This window comes from Eubalaena glacialis, chromosome 8 (assembly GCF_028564815.1).
Source record: "Eubalaena glacialis isolate mEubGla1 chromosome 8, mEubGla1.1.hap2.+ XY, whole genome shotgun sequence".
Lineage (NCBI taxonomy): Eukaryota > Metazoa > Chordata > Mammalia > Artiodactyla > Balaenidae > Eubalaena > Eubalaena glacialis.
This window is the reverse complement of record NC_083723.1, coordinates 116,306,095-116,326,299: the sequence shown is the minus strand read 5'-3', so window position 1 is coordinate 116,326,299 and position 20,205 is coordinate 116,306,095. Positions and strand designations below refer to the sequence as shown.

General features: G+C 39.0%; 2 protein-coding genes across 3 annotated transcripts in view; one reads left to right on the top strand and one right to left on the bottom strand.

Annotated features, from left to right (window-relative positions):
- The window catches only part of LOC133096650 (serine protease 58-like), a 29,489-nt gene extending 21,437 nt beyond the window's left edge, over nucleotides 1-8,052 (bottom strand). The window contains 2 exon segments of the mRNA XM_061198266.1: nucleotides 4,857-4,984; nucleotides 8,027-8,052. Coding sequence (XP_061054249.1) covers nucleotides 4,857-4,984; nucleotides 8,027-8,052 — 154 coding nt within the window.
- A 181-nt stretch (nucleotides 8,053-8,233) lies between these two features.
- Nucleotides 8,234-13,055, top strand: PRSS37 (serine protease 37). 2 transcript variants are annotated; one of them, XM_061198116.1, is made up of 5 exons: nucleotides 8,234-8,267; nucleotides 9,923-10,064; nucleotides 11,325-11,575; nucleotides 12,198-12,334; nucleotides 12,915-13,055. In XM_061198116.1, the coding sequence occupies exons 1-5, from the start codon at nucleotides 8,234-8,236 to the stop codon at nucleotides 13,053-13,055; spliced, it is 705 nt and encodes a 234-aa protein (XP_061054099.1). The 2 variants fall into 2 exon arrangements, with proteins under 2 accessions (XP_061054099.1, XP_061054098.1); XM_061198115.1 differs by having other exon boundaries at nucleotides 11,325-11,578.
- Nucleotides 13,056-20,205: the final 7,150 nt, after the last annotated feature.

Here is a 20,205-nt window from a genome sequence, read left to right as displayed (position 1 = left end):
ACAAACTCAGATCTACATAAAGAAAGGAAGAGCATTAAAGAAGAAATAAGCAAAGGTAAAAAACTTTTTTCCTATTTTTAATAGTAATTAATATCTATTATATCATAATAGATAACAGCTTGCTTAAAATAATAGTAGCAACTATGTATTCAATTATGTATGCTTACATATATACATATATATGTTAAATGACAGCAATGATATAAGGGACAGGAGGGAGGAACTAGGATTACTTTGTAATTATAAGGTACTCCACACTACCTGTGAACCGGCATAATGTTATCTGAAAGTGGACTAGGATTAGTTGCAAATGTATATTGCAAGCTCTAGGGCAACCATATAAAAACAGGAAAGTATAAAGAAGAGAAGTATAACCGATATGCTAAGAAAGGAGAGAAACTGGAATCATATAAAATGCTCAGTTAAAACCACGAAAGGCAGAAAAAGAGTGGAAGACAAAAACAAACATTCTTATTATTGTTAATAAGAAACAGTAACAAATATGGTAGATATTAATCCAACTATATGAATAATCACTTTTGAATGTCAATGGTCTAAATGCACCAATTAAAAGATGGAGATTGTCAGAGTGGATTAAAATATAAGACTCAACTATATGTTGTCTACAAGAAACCCACTTTAAATATAAAGATGCATATAGATTAAAATTAAATGGATGGATAAAGATATATCATACTAAGACTAATCAAAAGAAAGCAGGAATAGCTATACTGATTTGAGACAGAGCAGACTTCAAAGCAAGGAAAGTTATCAGAGATAAAGAGGGGCATTATGTTATGATAAAGGTGTCAATTATCCAAGAAGACATAACCACCCTCAATGTGCATGTGCCCAATGAGAGAGCCTCAAATTGTATGAGGTAAAAACTGATAGAACTGAAAGGAGAAATAGTTGAATCCACTATCATAGCTGGAGACTTCAACACCCCTCTATCAGAAATGGACAGTTCCTCATCAACAGACAAATGGATAAAGAAGATGTGGTACATATATACAATGGAACATTACTCAGCCATAAAAAGGAACGAAATTGGGTCATTTGAGGAGACATGGATAGACCTCGAGACTGTCATACAAAGTGAAGTAAGTCAGAAAGAAAAAAACAAATATTGTATATTAACGCATACATGTGGAATCTATAAAAATGGTATAGATGAACCAGTTTGCAAGGCAGAAATAGAGACACAGACGTAGAGAACAAACATATGGACACCAAGGGGGCGGGTGGGTGGGATGAATTGGGAGGTTGGGATTGACATATATACACTGATATGTATAAAATAGATAACTAATGAGAACATGCTGTATAGCACAGGGAACTCCACTTCGTTGTACAGTAGAAACTAACACAACATTGTAAAACAACTATACCCCAAATTAAAAAAAAAAAGAAAGAAATGGATGGTTCCTGAAGGCAGAAAATTAGTCAGGACATAGTTGAACTCAACAGCACCTTCAATCAACTGCATATAGTAAAAAACATTACAGAATACTTTATGCAAAAACAGCAGAATATATATTTTTTCAAGCTCACATGAAAAATTCATCAAGATAGACCACATTCTGTGTCATACAAGACACATAATAAATTTAAAAGAATAGGAAACATACAGTGTCTGCTCTCAGGCCACACTACAACTAAATTAGAAATCAATAACGGAAAGATAGCTAGAAAATCCCAAAATACATGGAGATTAAACAACATACTTACAAATAACACATGGGTCAAAGAAATCTCAAAAGGAATTTTAAAATATTTTAACTAAATTAAAATTAAAACACAATTTACCAAATTTGTGGATGCAGCAAAAACAGTGCTTAGAAGGAAATTTTTAGCATTGGATGTATATATTAGAAAAGAAAAAAAAGATCTAAAGTCAATAAAATGTTTCCACCTTAGGGAACAAGAAAAAGTAGAGCAAATTAAATCCTAAATAAGCAGAAGAAAAGATATTACAATATTATAATAATTAGAGCAGAAATCAAAGAAAATGAAAATAAGAAATAGAGAAAATCAACAAAACCAAAAACTGGTTCTTCGAAAAGATAAGAAAAATCAATAAGCCTTAGCCAACATAACCAAGAATAAAAGAGAGAGGACACAAATTACTAATATTAGAAGTGAAAGAGGAGATATCACTACCGACCCCATGGACAGTAAAAGGACTATAAAGGAATACTATAAACAACTCTATGCCTGCAAACATGAAAACCTAGATGAATTCTGTGAAAAACATAATCTGCCAAAACTCAAACAAGAAGAAATAGACAATCTAAATACACTTATATCTATTAGAGACATCGATTAAACAATAACCTTCCAAAACAGAAAACACTGGGCCCAGATGAGCTCACTCATGAATTCTACCAAACATTTAAGTAAGAAATTATACCAATTCTCGGCAACCTCTTTCAGAAGACAGAAGCAGAGGGAATATTTCCTAAATCATTCTATTAGGCCAGCATTATCCTAATACCAAAAACAAAGTCATTACAAGAAAACTACAAAAAAAATCCCTCATGATCATAGATGCAAAAATCCTCAACAAAACATTAGCAAATCAAATCCAACAATGTATAAAAAACATTATACATACACTAAGACCAAGTGGGATTTCTGCTAGGTATGCAAGACTGAAAATCAATTAGGAGCTTCTTCCCTATGTTTTCTTCTAGTAATCTCATGGTTTAAGTATTTAATTCATTCTGAGTCAATTTTTGTGAGTGGTGTAAGATAGCGTTCCCATTTCATTTTTTTGCATGTGGTTATCCAGTTTTCCCAATACCATTTGTTGAAGAAACTATCCTTTCTTCACTGAGTGTCCTTGGCTCTCTTGTCAAGTGTCAACTGACTGTACATACAGGGGGTTATTTCCAGGCTCTCTATTCTGTTTCATTGTTCTATGTTTCTATTTTTATACCAATACCACAATGTTTTAATTACTATAGCTTTGCAGTATAGTTTGAAATCAGGAAGTGTGATGCTTCTGGCTTTGTTCTCAGGATTGCTTTGGCTATTTGGGGTCTTTTGTGATTCCATACAAATTTTAGGATTTCTTTTCTATTTCTGTAAAAAAAAGTCATTGGAATTTTGATAGGGATTGCATTAAATCTATGGATGGCTTTGGGTAGTATGGAAATTTTGACAATATTAATTCTTCCAATCCATGAACATGGGATATCTCAATTTGTTTATGTCTCCTTTAATTTCTTTCTTCAAAGTCTTATAGTTTTCATTGTACAGATCTTTCACTTCCTTGGTTAAATTTATTCCTAAGTATTTTATTGTTTTTGATGCTATTGTAAATGGGATACCATAAAACTCCTTGAAGGAAACATAGAGAGGAAACTCCTTGACATGGGTCTTGGCAACGACTTTTTTGACATGACACTAACAGCACAAGCAACAAAAGCAAAAATCAACAAGTGAGGCTACATCAAACTAAAAAGCTTCTGTACAGCAAAAGAAACAATCAACAAAATGAAATTGTAACCTACAGAATGGGAGAAAATATTTGCAGACTATATAAAGAGATAAAGGGTTAATATTCAAAACATATAGAGGACTCATACAACTCAAAAACAACAACAACAACAAAAACAATTTAAAAATGAGCAGAGGAATTAAATAGACTTTTTTTCCAAAGAAGACGTCTAAATGGCCAACAGGTACATGAAAAGATACTCAACATCACTAATCATTGGGAAATGCAAATCAAAACCACAATGAGATATCATCTCACACCTGTTAGAATGTCTGTCATCAAGAAGATACAAAAATCCTTAACAAATATTAGAAAATCAAATCCAACTGCAAAGGAAGAAATATAATTGTCCCTTCCTGTAGGCGACATGATTGTCTACATAGAAAATCCCAAGGAATCTACAAAAAACTCCTAGAATACATGAGTTCAGCAAGGTCAGGGAATACAAAATCAACACATAGAAATCAGTCGCACTTCTATATACTAACAATGAACATATGAAACCTAAAATTAAAAATGCAATATGATTTACAATCACTCCAAAGAAAACTAAATAATTAGGCATATAGTTAACAAAATATGTACAGAATCTTTATGCTGAAAAATTTTAAATGTTGAAGAAAGATATCAAAGAACTAAATAAAAGGAATAACATGCTATGTTCATGGACTGGAAAACTAAACATAGTAAAGGTAGCAATTGTCCCCAGACTGATCGATAAGTTTAATGAAATTCCTATCAAAATTCCAGCAAGGTCTATTAATTGTGGAGAGAAGCTTATTGAAAATTTATCAGACATTCAGATGAGGTTTTAAGCCCATAATAAAAGTTTTAGGACTTCCCTGGTGGCGCAGCAGCGCAGGAATCCACCTGCCAATGCAGGGGACACAGGTTCGAGCCCTGGTCCAGGAAGATCCCACATGCAGTGGAGCAACTAAGCCCATGCACCACATTACTGAGCCTGCGCTCTAGAGCCCGCGAGCCACAGCTACTGAGCCCGCATGCCACAACTACTGAAGCCCACATGCCTAGAGCCCGTGCTCCGCAACAAGAGAAGCCACTGCAATGAGAAGCCCGCACACCACAACGAAGAGTAGCCCCTGCTCACCACTAGAGAAAGCCCGTGCACAGCAACAAAGACCCAACGCAGCCAAAAATAAAAATTTAATTTAAAAAAAAGTTTTAGTTAGGTTCTACAAATGACTGAGCCTGTACAGAAAATGACTAGTATATTACCTATTTCCCAAACTTTCCTGTTCCTAATCCATCAGCTCTCCCTCTCCAACAAAGCTCCACAGCCTCATCTCCTAGTAGAGCCCCAATCAAGCATGAGATACCTTCAGTCACTCACCAGTTATCATCAGCAAGGTTAATAGGATACACTTCATGTTGATGCCTGAATCTTGTCCTGAGGATAAGGTTGTAGTGGAAACTAACAGGCACAAAGCAGGGATAGAAAGTATATCCTGCTTGGGGATTCTGAACAGCAGGAGAAAGTGCAGGTGAGAGAACTGGGGATGAGGATTCTACAAGTCTGTCATTTAGAGGCTTCTCCTTCCAGTATTGATCCTTGGTGTAAAAAAAGGATTCATCAGTTACACCTGCCCACTCTCTCTGTCAATAGGCACAGAAATCCTCTCGGTCTAATTGATACCTGCCCTATGGGAAGATGAGTTTCAGGGGTCTGAGCTTTATCCACCTTATCTAGGGAAGTAGGAGCCAAGTGAACTTTCTGTGGAGTTAAAATTCATCCCAAGTTCTTTCTCTAGCCTCTCAGTTCTTTTCACCAGTTCCTGCCCCACAATGTGTAACTAGCACCCCTCCCTCTACATGTCCCACTGACCCTCTCCTTTCTGGGCTACTCTGATGAAGCAGAGCTATGTCTCCACTCTTCTTTGTGACACTGACTCCCCTCCCTTTTATGCATGTCACACTCAGCCCACCCCTCCTTAGAACTGCTTCACTTGTACAGGTCATATCTCACAACCACAGACACCATTTGAATAAAAGCTCCCAACCAACACCAGTACTAGTGGCTCCTGTCAGATCTCTAAATCTGTTCTTCCTATACTGTCCTCTTGGATGGGATACTCTCATTCACTTGCTCTCTCATTTCTCTGTGGCTGCCTTTTTCAAATTGATTTTTTTGGCGGCAAATATAACAAGAATATTACTTAAATAGAAAATCTGTTAGATGGCAGAATGAGACAATAATAGATTTAGAGTCCCTATAAACATGAGATATTCTGTGGAAAGAGGCCATGGACAGATATGTCTCCATATATACATGGAATCTATAATAACACTAACAGATAAAGAACTTAATGACAAAAAATTTACAGACATGAGGAAATGCTGAATAGCATACACATACATACACACCCACAGGATTCTGAAGATATTTTTACAAAGAGAAGCTTTATGAAAATGTCCATATCAGATACTAATATCCTAAAACAAAAAGGGAAAAAAATTAATGGGATTGGCAAACTAAAACATTCAAAGGCTAAAGTATTATGAAAGGTTATTTGTATTGAAACAAGAAAACCCACACTTGAAAGCAGTTTTGTAGGCTTGGAAATAAGTGTGTGGGGTCGGCAGGTGGGAGGGGGTGGCAAAGAGGGGATGAGAAGGGAGGGAGACAAAGACGAGACGAGACGAGACGAGACGAGACGAGACGAGATGAGATGAGATGAGATGAGGATCAAGGCAGCTCCCTAAACCATGCTAGGGGTTCATTCTACACTTAGTAGCAAACTACTGAAGAGCTTTAAGAAAGAGACTAACATGCTCTCATCTACATCTTAGAAACAAAATCTGAGTAAAAGAATGGCAAGTTGAGCAACAGTAGAGAGGCACATGCATTAGTTCAAGTGAGACAAGATTATGGCCTGGATTGGGGTGACAGCAGTGAGAATGGAAAGATATGGATGGCTTTAAGAGACTTCGGGAAGTAGGATGGACTTTGGGATTGAGTGGTCAGAAAGAGAAAATTTTTTAAAGTGGAAGGTAGAACTGTCTTCTAAAATAAGGAAAACAAGCAGAAGAATGAATTTGAAAGGCTGGAGGAATAAGGAGTTTAATTTTGACATGCTAAATTTCAGGAGCTGAGAGGAGACACAAATAATGGTTTCCAGGAGGCAGTTGTATATGTGGGACCAGAGCTCTGGGCTAGAGATACCAATGTGAAGCTCATCAACAGGTAGCAGTCCCCAGTGCCAACTCCTCCAGAAAATCTGCTTTTCTGCTCTTAGTCCTCACATCCCCAAACAAGCCTCAAACTCCCTTCCTGGTCCAGAATCTTTCCAAAAGATCTAGGAAAACAACCTGAAAGTAAAGTATTATCTCTTTCCCAAATTTTTACCAGTTTTAACTAATCCCACCCCCACCACAGAAAACCTTCCATAACTCCATCCTGTCTAGGAACCTCAAATATATTTCATAAACCAGCCCTACTCCCAATGTAGCTCTGTGTTCATTGTGAGGTTCATTGTGAGGGACTGTATAGCTTTCCCAGATCCATGAATGCTGGTTAATGAGCTGAAGCATGGAGGATGTGGTTGAAAAGTGGTGGGTATCCAGTAGTAAGATGTAGATTGTACTTCTAGTCTTTCCAATCATGTGTGATTTGAGAAAATCATTTAAATTCTCTGTGTCGGGTCTGTCACCTACAGGTCAGGAAAAAAGAAAAAATGATACCAGCCCCACCCCTGTCTCGTCTTTCCAGGGTTGCTGTGACACTGGAATGAGATTATGAGTTTAGGAAACTTTCAGGGGCTAGAATGATACAAAGCATAATTAATTTTACATCTCAAACTAACCTGATATAAAATCACCACTAACAATGTCTGTAAAGAACTTAGCTCAGTGCCTGGGATGCAGTAAGTGCTCAATGAATGTTAACTTTTAGCATCCCTGCTCTTTGTGTTCCCAACTAGCCAGGGATGACGGTGGCACTCTGTTATTGGCTGAGAAATCTTTTCATTAGGTAAAAAACACTTGGAGGTACTGCCTTCTGAATTGTCACCAACGATTCAGTAGATCCTAGATCTAATGTAATCTAGAATGTAAGTCATTCTCCAACTGTCAAAATAACCGCTCAATGAATGCTTTCCATTTCCACATTTCCATAGCTCAAAGCTGCTGATCACAACAACCAGACCAAGCTGGTGATGACGGCTGAGTGATGAAACAGTGACCACAGGGAAAGATGAAGTTAGTGTAATAAAGATGGGAGGGGCTGAAGGAAAGTATAAGTAACTGTTAGGGAGTTCACAGCAAACCTGAGCACACTGTCTTCCTGAACTAAGGTGGAGAGTCCTGTCCCCACAGCCCTGGCCTGAAAAACTCCATGGGGAGATAAGTCCTAAGCCTGGAGCTCCCTTTCCCACCGACAGTTTAACTACTTTTAGGCAGATGGGCTTTTAGGGACAGCAAATAGAGGGACCTGGATCCAGAAGTCCAGGAACTAGGCTTCCTTGTCCTTCCCTAAGAGACCCCAATAGAGGCATAGTCCCCCACCTTCCCTGGAGCAGAAGGGCCTCCATCTGCCTATCTGGAGCCCTCTTCCTCCTTCCTGTTTATGCCCAGAGCTGCTTTTCAATCCCACTGCGTGCCCCCATGCCTAACCATACCCACTGATGCTCCTAGGTGTTCCTGAGGAAAATACTGAGCTGAGAGCTCCATATTCTGGTCTTCCGCACCTCACAAGGAAAGACTTAGACGGCTATGAAATTTGTCTTCTGTTTGAGTGTCCTTGCTGGTATGTATCCATGACTTTCTACTCTTGTCCTATAAGGCACAGGTTAATATAGGATGGAGTGAGGCTGAGGCAGAGGCAGGATGTGTGGAAGGTCCAAAGAAGAGTCAAGAAAAACTGTCAGAAGCATAATTAGGGGTCACCGCTCTCAGACTCCAAAGGCTCTCGGGACGGGCGGGGCCCCCGTGCTAAGCTACGGGGTAGGTTATGGTGGACACCTGCCCGGAGAGCGCTCAACAGTGAGTGCTCCACCCTGGTTATTCCAGAATGCGGGCTTCATCACACACTGGGCAAGCCTAGTGTACTCACAAGGACAGAGCACTCATTTTGACATCTGATATGTCCCCTTTTTCAGAAGCTTAGAGACTCAGAATGCAGGGAATGGAGAACGTGGGAGCAGAAGATCAAATGCTAGGGCCCTATGTCCTACACTTCCTGACTACCATGAAGTTCTTCTGATGGCAGAATTTGCTTGTGAGGCCTTTCCCACCACACCCTGACTTGCCTAGGTTGCATCACAGATTAGCTGTGTGAGCTTGGACAAGTTAATTAATCTATCTGTGCTTCAGTGTCTACAGTCAAAATGGGGATATTACTACCTACATTATAGAGTCATTGTAAAGATTAAATAAATCCATGTAAAGCACTTAGAACAAGAGCTCAATGTCTCTTGTCCTTAATAATACTCCACCCTTTTTTCCTTGGGGTTTCTAACTGTGTGACCACACAGAGAAGGGTGTGGTGAGGTACAGGACTGGGCTTGGGGAGGATTAACATAAGAACCAAGGGCAGCTGAGACAAGAACAATATTTCTGATACTAGAATCAGCCTTCCTCCTCTTTATTCTCTAGTTTTTTTAAATAATATAATGCATTTATAAAAGCACTGCATGTTCATACTAGAAAATTTGGAAATATTAAAAAGTAGAAACAATAAACATCATTCATAATCCCACCTCAGTCAACACATGCTAATGCATTGTCTGAATTTACTCCCAGGCTTTATTTACTTTTAATGGTTTACTTTTGTTTCTTTACTTGTTTTTAGACAATCAGATTACTGGATTAAATGTGCATTTTTATTTTTTAACTTAAAGGTTATCAATATTTCCTTTGCTGTTTAATATTCTTTACAAATACAATTTTAATATATATGACATTCCATTTGTTCATATACTTTTGTATTTCAACGTCCAACATTACTGCATTGGACACATATTTTGACCATTTAGCTATTATAAATAGTGTTAAAATGAGCACAGTTATTAATAATCTGATTATTTCTTTAGAATCAAGAATTCTTGGCTTTGGAAATATTAGGTCAAAGTTGACGAACCATTTACAATTCTTGATGCCCATTTCTAAATTGCTTTTCAAGAAAATAGAATAAATTCCCATTCCTATAAGCAGTAAATGAGAGTCTCTCTCATTGTACTTTCTTAGACTGAATATTACCAATATTAAACAAAAATGATTCGTATAAATATTAGATGAAACACTATGTCATTTTGATTTACATTTTTATTCGAAAAAAATGTCAAACATTTTCACATTTCCTTGCCAACTGATTACTTCTTTAAAATCATCCATATTTCTATTCAACTAGGAAGTTGTTGATTGTCTTATTTGTTCTAAGAACATCTTATATATGTTTCTCAGGGACATTTTTCCCCGCTCACTCATCTGTGCAGAAAGAAGACCATGCCCCCTATCTGGTATACCTCAAGTCTCACTTCAACCCCTGTGTGGGTGTCCTCATCAAAAGCAACTGGGTGCTGGCCCCCGCTCACTGCTACCTACCGTGAGTGCTGGGCATCCTTACCCACTACAACAGCTATACTCATTCTGCATTGGTGGTTCTCAAGTAGAGGCAGCTTCCCCTCCAGGGTATTTACATTTGGCAAAGGCAGACATCTTTGGCTGTCACAATGGGATGAGGGATGGGGGAGGCTGTGCTAAGGGCGCCTACCCTGCGAACACCCTACCGCGCACAGAGCAGCCCCACCGCAGAGCAGAACCCGGCCCCAAACGTCAGCAGTGCTGCTCTTGAGGAGCCCCGTTCTACGTACTATGCCTCCTCAGTCTCCCGTGGGTTTTTCAAGTTTTTTCCTGGCAATTGGAATGTGTTTTGTCAGTTAAGGGACCAGCAGGTAACTGATGGTACACTCAAATTTGATTAAGTTGAGGAGAGTTTATAAAAAGAACTAATGACAAAGGTATGGTCTCGTTGTAGGGAAAACACAGGGAATAGTTCAGTCCCCCCGCGTTTAGTATTAGAAAGGTGCAGCTACTACCCCTAGACCTAAAGCAGCGGGGGAGAGAATGTTTACAAGGGGGGAGGGGGAAAGAAAGAGAGAGAGAGACAGAGAGAGAGAGAGAGTGCTGTGCGCAGGGACTGCCTGATAGGGGCTGTAACCTTTGGTCAAGAGACAGCCAACAGCCACACCCTGTGGCAACCTTACAGGAAGAAATATGGGAGGATATATACTCCAACCTCTCCCTTCTCCCTCCCCTTACTTTCCGGTGCTTCTTATTGGCCAAATACCAATCAAACGCTAGAGGACCAGAAAGCCCACTGACTTAATCCACATATATCACCTTCCAAAGTACAGAGCAGGATGAAAGAGTTGTGAGTAGATCTGATGAAGTAAACAGGAGATATCCAACACTCAAGTCACCTCATTCTCTTACTTCCACCAGAATGGAAATGCCCAATCTGATAGGCTGGAGCTGGAAAGGAGGGAAAATAATATTTCTATGCCATGCATCCTTTTCTTCTCCACTACATTAAGGACACTACATGAAAACATAGTGGTTAAAGGCTCCACCACTTAACTGTGTGACATGGGTGAATACTCTTACGTGCCTCCATTACTTCATCTGTAAAATGGGGATTCAAAATAGAATCCACCTCACAGATTTGTTGTGAGTGGTAAATGAGGTAATCCAGAATCCAGATAAAGCCCTTGGCAAAGTATCTGGCACATTATAACATTCAGCGTCAGCTTAGATGATGATGACGATGATGATGATGATTACTTCCAACCCCTTATCCCTCCAGAAACCTGAAAGTGATGCTGGGAAATCTCAGGGTCAGAATCAGAGATGGGACAGAGCAGATAATTGACCCTATCCAGATTGTCCGCTACTGGAACTACAGTCATAGTTCCCCCCAGGATGACCTCATGCTCATTAGGCTGGCTAAGCCCGCCAACCTCAACCACAAAGTCCAGCCCATTCCCCTCGCCACCAGCACCGTCAAGCCAGGCACCGTCTGTATGCTTTCAGGCTTGGACTGGAGCCAAGACAACAGCGGTGAGTGCACCTCCCACAGAAAATCAGGGTCATCAGTTATCCCTGAAGAGGAGCACCCATGTCTGTATAGCTGAGAAGGGAGGAGAATGGATGGAGACCAAAGGGAGATACTATATGAGTGGTCTGACAAAAAGTGACCCTCCCAGAAGTCCAAAGCTCCTCCCTTCCCAGGGTGACTAATGCTCCACTGCTTCTTCAGAGCTTTGACAGAGGGGGCCACCAGGCCACCTGACTCTGCACAGAGGCCATGCCATTCCTGATCGTCAGAGGTACAATTCACATTAAAGAGTCTGTGCTCCTCTCTCCCATACTGGCTCACTTAACATGTGGAGGACACCTGAGAACTTGAGTCAGGTCACCTCTTATGCCTCTAAGAACAGACACAGAGAAGAAAGAAAACTCTGCTTTTTAAAGGGACATAAAGGCTATTTCAAAATCCTCAAGATTAACTCTCATAACCATGCACAAAATCATGTCTTCCCTTTGTCTCATTATTTTCTTCAGACACACACAAAACACCAGTTGAAATACAAGGTGGTAATTGGAGCGCTAAATAACAATTGTGAAAAAAAAAACAATTGTGAACAGGAAGGTTTCTTTTATCACTGTCTTCCCTCAGGCAGACACCCTGATTTAAGGCAGAACCTGGAGGCCCCCATGATGTCTGATGCAGACTGCCGGAAAACCAAACAAGGAAAAAGCCACAGAAACTCCATATGTGTTAAATTTGTGAAAGTGTTCAGTCGAATTTTTGGGGTAATCTTTTCTCTCTATTCAACTTTCACTTACTTGTATTATATATGTCCAGTTAACTATTTAATCGTGATATTTAAAAAATTGAAAGCCCACAGCTTCATAATTTTTTGAAAATTTGATAAGGCTGCAGCAAAGCCCCCCATTATCTTCAGTAAAGGGCCCTCCTTAGAGATGTCTGTATTCATTAAAGGGCATCATGCAGTACCTAGAGTTAATAACACTTTGCTAGGTTTTTATTCTCATAGATGCAACTTTGAAACGGGCATTGCTTTTAAAAAATTAATTCAAACTTTTCACAAATTGAAACTGGCTTCACCAGTTCAAACAAATGGAGTTTGACTCATTTTACATTTGAGTTCTAGAAAGGTTTTTCTCTGACTTTCTCAATGTCACACAAGACTAGTTACGACAAAGCTAGATAAATGACTCAAGCTTCCAGTCTCCCAACTCAGTGCTCTTTTCTTGATGCAGCATGCTACCTCTAGACAGGGCGCATCCACATTGCGGACAAGAGGGCTCCTATAAGGAGAAGATCTGACCATATCTGTCTCTCTCCCTCTCTCTGCATGATCCTTTGTAGGAGGTGGCCGTTGCTACTGTCATCTGCAAAGGCAAGCTACAGGGGATCGAGGTCGGACACTTCATGGGAGGGGATGTGGGCATCTACACCAATGTTCAGAAATATATCACCTGGATTGAGAACGTCACTAAAGACAAATAAGACCAGACTACTCCCTCTGCATCCCAGTGGCTCTGCCATTGACAATACTAACCACAACTTTCCCCAAATTCAAAATAAAACATCCAAATAGAAATATTTGGATGTATCACACCAGTATCCTATGTTTTCTTATTTGTGTCTCTGTCCATATCCCATAATGATCTGAAGAACCAAGAACAAAACATGAAATAAGCACTTTCTACACTGTACTGGGTTATATCCATTATCTCATTTAATGCTTGTAACAACCCTTCGAGGTTATCGTTTATTCCTACTTTACAAATAAGAAAATTGAGACTAATATAGGTTACTTAACATTATCTATAGCTGGTAAATATCAGAACCTGAAATGGAACCCCAAAATGTCAGATTCTCAGCCCTGTGCTCTTAGCCTCGAAATTATAGGCAAGTCCATAGCATCACAACAGATGCTGGCTTCTGTTTTCCTGCTACCTCTCTTACCATTCAAAGGGCTTGAAGCTCTCAATTGTGTCTCAGATCTTGGGTACTGAAATAAACTCTCCCCAAAACACAGCAGGCTGAAGGGAGAGAGCTAGCGGATGGGTAGGAGGTTGAAAAGAAATGTCAGGACAGTGACAACAATCACCAATCAAGTCCAAAGGGAGGCCTGGCAGCTCCAGAACGAGATGAAGCAGTCATTTAGATCCAAGGAGAGCACCGTATCAGGGCAGCAGCAGAGCTTAAGAGGTAGAGATAGCTGAGGGGAGGTGAAAGAAGGGCAGAAATTGGGTTTGGCCTCAGACCATGGGATTAACAAGGTCAAGAAAGCAAGTAGCAGTCCTCTGGTTGAGAACTTGGTAAAACATCTCTCCAGATATCCCAGATCTGGAAGTGATAGAGGAATTCAGGATACCCAAGAGATTTGGTCATATAGGACAAGGAAGGTTAAAGTAATCTCCCAGCAGATGAAGATTCAGGAAACAACCCCACACTATCTTTGAGTAATATTTTCTATTCCCAAGGTTTAAAATACAATCTATACATTAACGACGTCTGTGTTAGGTAGAATAATGCCCCCAAAATATGTCCACACCCTAATCTTCAGAACCCATGAATATGTTACTTTACATGGAAAATGCAGCTTTGCAGATGTGATTATGCTTATGGACGTTGAGATTATCCTGGATTATCTGGGTGGGACCAATGTAATCACATGGGCCCTTAAAAGTGGAAGAGGAAGGCAGAATATCTGGTCAGAGAGACGTGACAACAGAAGAGGCAGCAGAGATTCAAAGCATGAGACGGACCTACCCCCCACTACAGGCTTTGAAGATGGAAAAAGGGAGCTACAAGGCAAGGAACATGAGCAGTCTCTAGAAACTGGAAATGACCCTCAGCCACCAATTAGCAAAGAAATGGGGACCTTAGTCCTACAATCCTTGACAACTTGATTTTAACCCAGTAAAATCTATCAAATTTCTAACCTACTACTAGTACTGTAAGATAATAAATTTGTATTGATTTAAGGTAATACATTTTATTGATTTAAGGTGTTTGTGGTAATTTGTTACAGCAGCCATAGAAAACTAATACAACTTTTAAATCCACAGCCCCTAAAAGAACTGCTTTTTATAATGGGATTTAAAAACCTTCAATGGTTCCCGATTGCCCTGAGAATAAATTCTAAACTTATTAGAATGGCATCCAAGCCTCCTTGATACTTCCCACCAACCTCATCCCACTCCCAAAATAGAATTTCTAATACTGTCTTGCCACTTGGCATTGCTTCCTGACCCTGTGAAATGTAAATCAGGTTAAAAAGAATGTCAGAGGAAAACATAAAAAAAAAAAAAAGCCCAACGCCCTCTTTCCTTTTAAGGTAGCAACCTGGTCAAGGCATAAACTTAACAAAGTTAGATCCATTTAAAAAAAAATTCCTTGAGTTGAAGTCAAGTCTTCAAGTGTTGAATGCAAAGGCAACAATATTCCAGGCAAAGTATTTCCTCTACTCCCATTGCCTATGACTTGGGCATAAACAAATCATATCAACCACTCTTAGAAGTAGATTGCAAACTGTGCTATGTTCAAATGTGTGAAAACTCCCTTAAATGCTGCCATGCGGCTGCTGTCTCATCAAATGATGCAAAGAACAATTATGCAATAGAAGCAACAAGAAAGATTAGGACTTGTTTAAATCAAAATTACTGCCAATATGACAAAAGATAACTCAAACAGCAGTGTAGATCTGGATCACCATTCAAAATCATCTGTCCTATAGCCTCAGCCAGAGGATGACCAAAAGGAAGTCTGAGAAATGAAAATTAAATCCATAATCCTACCTGTCAGAAAATTATCAATTCTGCAAAACAAGCAAGAACAAACCACAACCTATCTGGAAAGAAAGGACCACAAAAGTTTCAGAATCCAAATGGAAAAAGAAACACTGAATGCACTCTGTGCTCCAAAGCCAATTAAAAGTGAACAATCCCTATTCATTGCCCATTTCCAAAAGCTCACCCAGAAAAGATCACCCAATTTATAATCATAAGAGCTAGCCCTTAAAAAACCTTCTGTAACTCCCCTTCTGTGGACATCACTATGTTCTGTTCGTAGTAAGTTTTCCCTAGCTGGAACGATTATTAATAAATGACTCTGCTCTTGACATAGGCTTTCCTGATGATTTTGTGCAGATTTTAACAGCTTGTATCTAAAGCGAAGGCTCCACTTATTCACTAGATCCCATCCCCTCTCTTCTAGTCAAGAAAATCACTCTGGTAATATTTCTCTTTTGGTCTCTTGGTCTCTCAGTCTCTCTGTCTCTATCTCTGTCTCTTTCTCTCTCTCTCTCTCTCTCTCTCTCTCTCTCTCTCTCTCCCTCCTCCCATCAGTCCCATCAACACAGAACCATGTTGTTATATCTCCCATTTAAAAATTGTATTTAGATCTCATGTCCCCTGCCCCGGCTGCTATTCTCTCCTACAATTTACAGCAAAACTCCTTGAAAAGGTTGTCTATTTTCACTTTTTTTCACCAATTCCTCTCCATTCCAGTCTCTTGATCCAACTCAAATCTGGCTTTTGCACAGCACTCCCTCTAAAACTACTCTTTCTAAAGTCACCAATGACTTGTATATTTCTAAATCCACAGGTCAACTCTCAGCTCTCATTTTACTTGACATTATCAGCATCAATTGAAAATGTTAGTCATTCCCTCTTCCTGGAAACATTTTCTTTACTTGGCCTCCAGGACGTCATCTTTTTTCCATCTATCTCACTGGCTACTTCTTTTCAGTCTCTTCTATTGATTCCACCACATTTCTCCAACCTCTTAATATCAAAGTTCCCCAAGTTTTAGTCTTGGCCCTCTTCTCTTATCCATATCATCCACTTCCTTAGTGATCTATGTTAGTCTTAAGATTTTAAACATGATATATAATCTAACAGCTCCCAAATATATATCTCCAGTTTGGACTTTTCCCTTGATGTCCAGTCTCATGTATTTTACTCATATAGTCTACTTTGATATCTAATATGTATCTCAAACTTAACATGTTCAAAACTGAACCCCAAGTCTTACCCACAAGTCAACCAGCCTCACCCATGATCTTCCCCATATGAACTGATGACAAGCTGATGACCCTGCAATTTACTCAGGCCAAAAATATTGGAGTCACTTTTGATTACTCTCGTCTCTCATATCTTATATCTAATCTATAGGTAAATCCTGCCAGGTCTATCTTCAAAACATTTCGACAATCTTACCACGTCTCCCTGTCTCCACTGCAACCACTCTGGTAAACCTGGAGCAGTGCAATATCCCCCAACCCATTTTATTCTTCTACTTTTGCCTTACTAAATTTAACCTATTCTCAGTACAACTACCAAAGTGGTCTTTTAAAACCGAAGTCAAGTTTTGTCACTTGCCTCTGCTAAAAACCCTCCAATGGTTCCCCATCTCACTCAGAATAGAAGATAAAACTTGAACAATGGTCTATAAAGTCCCTAAAATCATGGGCTCCATGGCCCCTTTGACCTCAGTGCCCACTACACCCTCTACTCCAGCCACAGTGGCCTCCTCGCTCCTCCTTGAACGCATTAGATACTTTCTTACCTCAAACTTTTACACTTTCCCCAGATTCCTGCATGGCTACCTCCCTCATTTCCTAAAATCTTTGTTTAAATATTTTCTTAGTGAAGTCTTGTCTGACTACCCTATTTAAAATTAGGATCTCACTTTTGGTGGAAGTACATATTCATTTTCTACAAAAATTTGGCAATGCATATGATAAACCTTCGAATTATGCATATTCTGACTTCTACCTTTAGAGTTTTACAAGGATGTTTGCTGCAGCACTGTAGAGAGCAAAAAACTGGTGGGGTGGGGGCCATAGAGTATCCCTTATTTCTAAAAAGGCAGTACAAGCATACACAATAATGTGTGATCATTTAAAATGGTGTTGTAAAAGAATATGTATTGTCATGAAAATTATAAGCATAAGACTCAGTTTATGAAATAGTATATATGTTATGGTTCCAGCTATTCGTTCAACAATATCTACTATTCTATACTATGTTATGGTTATACTATGTTATGGTTATACTATGTTATGGTTCCAGCTATTCGTTCAACAATATCTACTATTCTAAACATTGAAGACACAAAAGAAAAACAAAGAAAAAGATTCTTGTCCTCAAGGAGTATACACTCTAGTTTAAAGGTACAGGTAATTAAATTTTAAAATGTATTATGTCAGATAAGTACTATGAAAGAAAACTAAAGTGGAATTGGGAGTACTGGGGTAACATTTTAAACAGAGTACATATTGAGATTCATTTGACAAGGATCCCCAAAACTTGAGCAGGTTCTAAGAATTCTCCTTGGGAATGCAGAAAATAGAGTTGAAAGGTGTTTGGGAAAGGTGGTGTCTGTTCTCCTAGAGATATCACGATAAACAGGGAATAGTGAAAATGCCACGATCAGGAGTGAGAAAGTGAGGATCAGGAATGCGTTTATGACAAGTTGTAATAATAAAGTGGGACAAATGTGGCTCCTGAGCCTGAATGTACCCAGAAGGCGATGACGATGAATGGACAAAAGAAGGGAAGAGGATAAGGGATCCATCCAGGGAACATCCAGCACATGGATCTCAGGAGTAAGGATCTGGATTGGCTACTGCTCCTGTGGGGATACTGGGAAAACCCAAAGCCAGTTTGCAAAGCTAGGGGCCTTGAAGTGAATGCTGCTGTCATCAGATGTTCCTCCAACTCTTTTACTAGTTCCTCAGAATTATCCAGTGCTGAATTATAAAACCTTATTAAAAGAAAAAAAGCCTGAACTGTTGATACCTGTTTTTTAAAGTTATCTTTTACCTTATATTCAAGATAAGTTCATCTCAGTGATACTATGCTAAGAAAACTTCAATGAGATTAATACTCTATTTTTCTTAACCTTTTTTGCACATCTGAATCACCTGAGGAACTTTAAAAGACATAATGCCTGGGTCCTATCTCAGAGATTCTGATGTAACTGCTCTTGGGCAAGACCTGGGCACTTGATACTTTTTAATCTGCCAAAGTGATTCTCATATGCAGCCAAGATTGAGAACCTGAAACTAACTTTCACCACGAAGCTTGTACTAACTAAAGCTTTCCCAGAATTTTACAGCACACTAGAGGCTGTGAAAAATGGTTTTCTAAAAACCCAGGTTTACTAATTGTTTCATACTGCTATATAGAAACACACTAACATTTGGGTACTGACCTTATATATAGCTACATTTCTAAATTAACTCATTTCCTAAAATTTTTTAGATTATTGGGATTTTCTATGTAGACAATCATATCCTCTTAAAATAATGAGTTTTATTTCTTCTTTTCCAATACTTATATCTTTAATTTCTTTAATGTGTCTTTAAGTGTATAATTCAGTGATTTTTCATATAGTCACAGATTTAAGCAATTATTACCACCATCTAATTTTAGAACATTTTCATGACCCTGATAGAAACCTATATCCATAAGTAGTCACTACCCAATACCTCTATTCCCCAGCACCTGGAGACCACTAATCAACTTTCTGGTTCTATAGATTTGCCTATTCTGGACCTTTCATAGAAAGGGAATCATATAATATGCAGTCTTTGTGACAGGCTCCCTTCAGTTAGCATAATGCTTCAAGGTCTATCTGTGTTGTAGCATGTATCAGTACTTCTTTCCTTCTTATGGCTGAATAATATTCCATCATATGAATATGTGTGTGCATGTACACACACACACACCACATTTTGTTTATCCATTCATCGGATGATGGACATTTGGGTTGTTTCCACTTCTTGACTATTATGAACAGTGTTGCCATGAACATTCATTGGTAAATTTTTGTGTGGATATATATTTTCATTTCTCTTGGCTACATACCTATGAGAGGAATTGCTGGCTCATATGATAACTGTATTTAACATAAAATGTAGAAGTTCTTGAAGTCACTCCACTAGCTCCCACTAAAGGAAAGCCCCTCAGCAAAGTTTTCAGCTTTGCTCTTAAAATGCTTATATATTGCTAACGTTTTCTCTTTAATTGAGAGAAAGTTGTCCCCAGTAGTTTCTTTTGTTTTCAATCTATATGCTTAATTTTTTTGGCCTGTTTCTCCTATTTCCATCTTTTTATTGCTTCCTGATACCTTCTGAGAGAGTTCTTTGAGCTGATCTTCCAGTTCATTAATCAACCGTCTGCTGTATCGATTCTGCTACTTAACCTCATTGTTGAGTACATTATTTCATCTAATTTAAAAATACATATTTTAGAAGCCAAAGGGAAATCAGACTTTTTCTCACCACAGGACCTATTATCTAGGGCAGGTGTGCAACCTATAATCAGCCAACCAGAAGCTCTTAGCCAGGGCTTATGTACTATGACGCAAAGGGACACATTCACAGAGGCAGTGGCACTGTCTAAGACATAATGCTGACAGTTGAAACATGAGTGTTGCTGCCAGCATCAGTCCCTCTAGAGTGACTTGGCTGTGTTCTCAGTTGTTTAAACCCTCTTGGTTCCCATTCTGATGTTGACTCTCCAGACTTCCCATTGATTCTAAGAGATAGCCAATTTCCTTCCAATAAATTAATTTCCTCCTTAAGTCATTTCAAGTTGGACGCATGAGTTGGGATGTGGGAAAAGTACATGAGAGTTAA